Source organism: Leuciscus leuciscus, assembly GCF_965113295.1.
Source record: "Leuciscus leuciscus genome assembly, chromosome: 20".
NCBI lineage: Eukaryota > Metazoa > Chordata > Actinopteri > Cypriniformes > Leuciscidae > Leuciscus > Leuciscus leuciscus.
In genome coordinates, this window is record NC_138744.1 from 38,393,576 (window position 1) to 38,401,075 (window position 7,500).

General features: G+C 43.8%; 1 protein-coding gene across 1 annotated transcript in view; it reads right to left on the reverse strand.

The window, feature by feature from the left end:
• Positions 1 to 264, reverse strand: part of LOC309483961 (immunoglobulin superfamily DCC subclass member 3) — a 16,287-nt gene extending 16,023 nt beyond the window's left edge. Inside the window, exons 1-2 of the mRNA XM_082150055.1 lie at positions 210 to 264; positions 1 to 127 (exon numbers count right to left, since the gene is read on the reverse strand). The exon at positions 1 to 127 is cut by the window's left edge and continues 179 nt beyond it. Coding sequence (XP_082006181.1) covers positions 1 to 53 — 53 coding nt within the window. The 5' untranslated portion in view covers positions 54 to 127; positions 210 to 264. The remainder of the gene's footprint in view (positions 128 to 209) is intronic.
• Positions 265 to 7,500: the final 7,236 nt, after the last annotated feature.

The following is a 7,500-nucleotide window of genomic DNA, read 5'->3' on the forward strand; positions in this document are numbered from 1 at the left end:
CGTCGCCATGTGACCGTGATAGGCCCCTCCCCCTCCACCTGACAGTCCAGCATAAGGGGGCGGTCCCTCACGGCGATGACATCACTGGGTTCTTTGATGAATGCCAACTCTGAAGCTCCGCCCAAACCTGCAGGACAAGAGCAGAGGACATGATGACCGGGAACAAAACTGACACCCGTCTGATTAATCTGAGAGGAACTGATGCTTACGAACGATTCGTGATGATGAAGATGGTGATGGTGATGATGATGATGATGCATCATGAGGGATGATGAAATCCTGATGGAGGAAAACTGTTACTCATATTCATATAACGTCAGATAAACAGAAGCTCATAAGACACGTAGAATAGATTAAGGGATAATGTACATTCAGCCGGTTGTTATCTCAGAATAAACCCGACAGGGTGATCAGGATCAGTCTTCATCAGCCTGAATCACACACACACACACACACACACACACGCACGCACACACACACCTGAAGGGGTTTATTCTGAGATCACACACACACGCGCACACACACACACACACACACACACACACACACACACACCTGAAGGGGTTTATTCTGAGATCACACACACACACACACACACACACACACACACACACACACACACACACACACACACACACACACACCTGAAGGGGTTTATTCTGAGATCACACACACACACACACACACACACACACACACACACACACCTGAAGGGGTTTATTCTGAGATCACACACACACACACACACACACACACACACACCTGAAGGGGTTTATTCTGAGATCACACACACACACACACACACACACACACACACCTGAAGGGGTTTATTCTGAGATCACACACACACACACACACACACACACACACACACACACACACACACACACACACACACACACACACACACACACACACACACACACACACACACACACACACACACACACACACACACACCTGAAGGGGTTTATTCTGATATAACAACCAGCTGGATGTACATTATCCTCTTATTACACAGACACTTGCCACATAAGTAAATAATTAGACACAAAATATTGATCTAAATATTTTATCAGCTCTTTAAACGCAGAGCTTCGCAGAGAGAACTTATTATACAGCATTTCACCACATTAATAATTATGGAGATCAGAGATATTGATTTCAGATTAACCTGTTTTAAAATCGTACCAGTTTGTATCTTATAATCCAACAGTGTTCAAAACAATAGTCTCAAAATGGCCGCCGCTGCGTTTGTGTGAAACGAGAGAGAGCGAGTCCACGATACTGGATGGCATAATTAAATAACTGTACACAAAATATTTTTAGTTTTAATATTTTATTAGCTCACCAAACGCAAAACTTCCACGAAGTAAACCCGTCCCTAGCGAGTGTGTAGCGAGTGTGTAGCGAGTGTGTAGCGAGTGTGTAGTGAGTGTGTAGCGAGTGTGTAGCGAGTGTGTAGCGAGTGTGTAGTGAGTGTGTAGCGAGTGTGTAGTGAGTGTGTAGCGAGTGTGTAGCGAGTGTGTAGTGAGTGTGTAGCGAGTGTGTAGCGAGTGTGTAGTGAGTGTGTAGCGAGTGTGTAGCGCTGCTGACTTCAGTGACCCGGATGAGCCGGTGTTTCTGTTCTCAGCGGCTGTTATCTGGGAATAACTTACAGCTCGATTGACCAATCAGAATCAAGTATTCCACAGAGCCGTGTAATAACTATTTTTAAATTCTACAATTATAACTATTTTTAAAACTATTTTTAATATATTACCTAAAAAACGTGCTGTTCTGTCACAGTATTTTTGTCTTGTTTTCTAATACAAATATCTAAACATTCTTAAATGAAGAGATTTAATGGAGAAGCAAATTGACCTGAGATAAGAAGTGCGGTTTAATAAGAAACTGATCAAAATGAAGTAAGAATCTGTCAGTGGCGTCAGACAAATAAACCTAATTCACAAGTGGAGTGAAGCGGATACAACTATGTGTCATTGGCAGATATTTGTTCTTGGTTTGAGCATAAAAACCCCAATAAAACCCCAAAGAAAATGAAATGAGAAAAAGCATGTAAAGATGCCAGGCCGCTCAGCTCTTTAGATCAGTGTTTACACACACACACACACACACACACACACACACACACACACACATCAGTGTGGGCTGGTGCTTCTGCTGGATTTAGAGCGTCTTTAATCAAAGTGATTCATCTCCACTGAACTTAAACTTGACTTTCGGGAGTCTGATTGATGGCTCTTTCAGGAGCACTCACACAAACACACACAAAACCCCAAAACAGCCACACAATGCGTCTCCACCCCCGCCTCCTCCTCCATAACTGCCCCTGCCCCATCATTCTGCCCCGTCTGAAGAGCATCTGCCCCTCCTCCGCCCCGTGGCGCTGCGAGTGTCTTTCACAGTGTGTGTGAGGGTGACTTTCCCATGCCACACCATCACTCACACACACCGCCCCCCTCGCAGCTGCCACACACACACACACAAAACACTGCAGTCACACTTGAACTTGAACGCGCTCGCGTGGAAAACCCAGACTCGTGGCATCAGGGTCAGACCTGGTCACATGACCTCTGACCTAATCACATGACCTCAGATCAGGTGCACTTCAGACGCTCCTCAGATTCACTCCGCAAACAACACACACACACACACACACACACACACACACACACACACACACACACACACACACACACACACACACACACACACACACACACACACACACACACACACACACACACACACACACACACACACACAGACAGGAGCAAGAGATTCATGAGGATACCAAGATCCAGAACTGTAATCACAACTATAACTATAACCATAACAATAACTATTGAAAACTATAGCCATAACTACTATAGCATTAAAGTTAACTATAACAATAACTAATAACTATATTAACAACTGCAACAGTAACTATAACCATAAATAACTATGGATAACTATAACAGTAACTAGAATGATAATAACTAACGATAACTGTAGCAATAACCATAACAATAACTGGTAACTATAATGGTTACCATAACAATAACTATAGTGATAACTAACAATAATGGCTGTTATTACGATAATCATAACAAAAACTTATAATAACCATAACTATCACTAACAATAACTATAACATTCAAGTTAACTATAACGATAACTAATGATAACCATAGCAATAACTATACTTGCATCCACACCAGTGTGGAACTATAATGATAACTTATAATAACTATAACTATTACAAATATAATGATAAATACACAGGCTGATAGATCCTAACTCAATCTGCTTGTAATCACATCATTCTCTATAGGGCACAGCTGATTGGTTCTTGCTGTATCAGTAGCCAATCAGCATTTGCAGCAGAACCCCTCCTCCTCCCCCAGCTCCACCTGTGGAGATCTGTACTGGTAACTCACGAGCGCTTCAGAACCCCTCCTCCTCCCCCAGCTCCACCTGTGGAGATCTGTACTGGTAACTCATGAGCACTTCAGAACCCCTCCTCCTCCCCCAGCTCCACCTGTGTAGATCTGTACTGGTAACTCACGAGCGCTTCAGAACCCCTCCTCCTCCCCCAGCTCCACCTGTGTAGATCTGTACTGGTAACCCCCATCCTCCGTTCACTGCACTGGCTCCCCATTCAGTCCCGCATAGAATATAAGGTCCTCCTTCAGACCCATCACTGTCTGCACGGTGCGGCCCCCACTTACCTCACTGAGTTGCTCACACCAAATTCATCAACCAGAACCCGGTCAGGCCAACAGCACCGTTTGGTCATGCCCAGGACACGGCTCAAAACAATGGGCGACAGGGCCTTTCAAGTCGCTGCTCCCTGCCTGTGGAATGCCCTTCCAGACCATCTCAGGGCCCCGCAGACAGTGGACACATTCAAAAAAAGGACTAAAAACCCACCTTTTTACACAGGCTTATTTTAACAGCTAATGCTTGTTTTTAGTCCCGTCTTTTAACATGTTGTGTTTTTATTGTATACTGTATTGTTTTTAATTATGTTCTACTGTAGCACTTTGAGATTTGGTGTCAAATGTAAAGTGCTTTACAAATAAAATGTATTATTATTATTATTATTAACTCACGAGCGCTTCAGAACCCCTCCTCCTCCCACAGCTCCACCTGTGGAGATCTGTACTGGTAACTCATGAGCGCTTCAGAACCCCTCCTCCTCCCACAGCTCCACCTGTGGAGATCTGTACTGGTAACTCACGAGCGCTTCAGAACCCCTCCTCCTCCCACAGCTCCACCTGTGGAGATCTGTACTGGTAACTCACGAGCGCTTCAGAACCCCTCCTCCTCCCCCAGCTCCACCTGTGGAGATCTGTACTGGTAACTCATGAGCGCTTCAGAACCCTTCCTCCTCCCCCAGCTCCACCTGTGGAGATCTGTACTGGTAACTCACGAGCGCTTCAGAACCCCTCCTCCTCCCCCAGCTCCACCTGTGGAGATCTGTACTGGTAACTCATGAGCGCTTCAGAACCCCTCCTCCTCCCACAGCTCCACCTGTGGAGATCTGTACTGGTAACTCATGAGCGCTTCAGAACCCCTCCTCCTCCCACAGCTCCACCTGTGGAGATCTGTACTGGTAACTCACGAGCGCTTCAGAACCCCTCCTCCTCCCACAGCTCCACCTGTGGAGATCTGTACTGGTAACTCACGAGCGCTTCAGAACCCCTCCTCCTCCCCCAGCTCCACCTGTGGAGATCTGTACTGGTAACTCATGAGCGCTTCAGAACCCCTCCTCCTCCCACAGCTCCACCTGTGGAGATCTGTACTGGTAACTCACGAGCGCTTCAGAACCCCTCCTCCTCCCACAGCTCCACCTGTGGAGATCTGTACTGGTAACTCATGAGCGCTTCAGAACCCCTCCTCCTCCCCCAGCTCCACCTGTGGAGATCTGTACTGGTAACTCACGAGCGCTTCAGAATCCCTCCTCCTCCCCCAGCTCCACCTGTGGAGATCTGCTACGGGTGAGTCTTACTCGCTCACAACAGTGTCATGTGTGTATTGGCCGGAGCATGTCCCACACTCACTCTAAAGCAGAAGATCTATTCCACCAAGACCAAACATATCAATACTGTCATATATCCATTCCCAGGCCAATCACTCGGAGAGTTGTCATGACTAGAACTTTAAAACTGTATAGTTACAGTTATTGTTCTTGGTGTGAACAGGCCTTTCCTCAAGCAGAATGTTTGTGTGTTCAGAAAACTGTCCCATCATTCCTGCAGTGTACAGTATACATACACAACACACACATGACCTATTAAACAGTACAGTATCCCACAATGCAATGCAAAAAGACTTCCATTTAGACTCATTACATGATCAGACTGACAATGTTTAAAAAAGAATTACATTGAAAACAAACAATGCTGTGAGAATAAGACGTTATATATGAGTGTGAGATCAACAACATTTTACTATAAGAACTGAAACTCCAGAGGTTTTTTAAACGTTGAGTCCTTGTATAAGCGGTCTGGTCTGGTTTGGACTGATTTGGTCTGGTTTGGTCTCTCTGGTCTGGTCTGGTTTGGATTGGTTTCATCTGGTTTGGTCTGTTTGGTCTGGTCTGGTTTGGATTGGTTTCATCTGGTTTGGTCTCTCTGGTCTGGTCTGGTTTGGATTGGTTTCATCTGGATTGGTCTGTCTGGTCTGATTTGGTTCAGCTTGGTCTGGTCTGGACTGTTTTTTTGCTTTGTCTTTTTTTTGGTTTGTTTTGGTCTGGTCTGATGTTGTTTGGTCTGGTCTGGTCTGGTTCGGTCTAGTTTGGTTTGGTCTGTCTGGTCTGGTCTGATCTGCTCTGATTTTGTTTGGTTTGGTTTGGTTTGGTCTGGACTGGTTCTTCAGTCTAGTTTGGTTTTATCTGTCTGGTTTGGTTTGGTCTGATTTGGTTTGATCTGATCTGGTCTGTTTTTTTGCTTTGTCTTTTTTTTGGTTTGTTTTGGTCTGGTCTGATGTTGTTTGGTCTGGTCTGGTCGGTCTGATTTGGTCTGGTCTGGTTCGGTCTAGTTTGGTTTGGTCTGTCTGGTCTGGTCTGGTCGGTCTGATTTGGTCTGGTCTGATCTGATTTTGTTTGCTTTGATTTGGTGGTTTGGTTTGGTCTGGTCTGGTTTGGTCTGGTCTGATTTGGTTTGATCTGATCTGGTTTGATCTGGCCTGGTCTGGTCTAGTTTGGTCTGGTTGTTATCTGGCTCTAGTTAAATGAGATTCACCTGAAGTGTCTAAAGCCGCAGCTGTTTTCTCTCCTCACAATAGCAGAGCATGTTCACTGGTAAACACTGGAGGATCCGGCCTCCCTGCGGCTGTCACTCGTGCGACGTGGCCCCGCCCCCAGACTGTCAATCATGAGGCTCAGCTCCACCCCCAGACTGTGACCTCAGAGCCTAGAGGTCATGAGAATCAGCCGCTCCTCCTCCTGCTCTCTTCATTGTGTTCTGAAGTTCATGGCCGTATGAAGACTGAGAAACACACATCTGCTCATCAGAACGTGAGTGTGTGTGTGTGTGTGTGTGTGTGTGTGTGTGTGTGTGTGTGTGTGTGACCATGTGACCCGCAGGAAAACACTATCAGCCTTGCAGATGGAGTCAAACGCCTCGAAATTCTGCTGAATCTATTACACAAATGTTCAATAAAGCATCACATATTATAATCCAATTACAGAGTTCACACCACACTATGAACAAGTACCATGGTACATTACCAGTGTTTTTAGACTCTGCACTTTGAAGAGGTAACATGCAAATATCATGATATATGAATATGCTAATGATTCAATACCATGGGAAACATGAGCTTAAAGATCTTCTCATCTACTGAAAGTAATTCAATATTTAATATCTGCATGTATTGAGCATTAACTGTCATCAGAGAACGCTGAGAAAGTGTTGAAATATTAACTTAAAATCTCAAATCTAGAAGCTCAAAGTGGTTCGACTGACGAAAGATAGAGAATATATGTCTACATATTAATTTCTTTTTTTAAATGTAATGTTAATAAAATAAATGTTTGATATATAAATCATCTGTTTTGTATGTGAATATATAGTAAAGTGTAATTTATTCCTGTGATCAAAGCTGAATGTTCAGCATCATTACTCCAGTCTTCAGTGTCACATGATCCTTCACAAATCACTCTAATATGAGGATTTGATGCTCAATTATTATTGGTTCTATATTAACTTGATTCTATTTTTAACACACTATATTAGTTCTATATTGATTATTTATAGCTTACATTGATCAAAAGTGACTGTAAATACATTTATAATGTTACAAAAGATTATATTTCAAATAAATTTTAAGACAATTTTAAGAGTATTAGACATAATTTGTCACTGTCTGCTGCAAAACTTTTTGTACACACAATGATCTTTCCCCATTTGTCTTACTGTATAACAACCTGGTCAAAGGCAGGAGCGACTACGCTCAAGCCTATGTATTCACTTTATAAACAAATTTTAAAAGTATTAGACAAAAAAC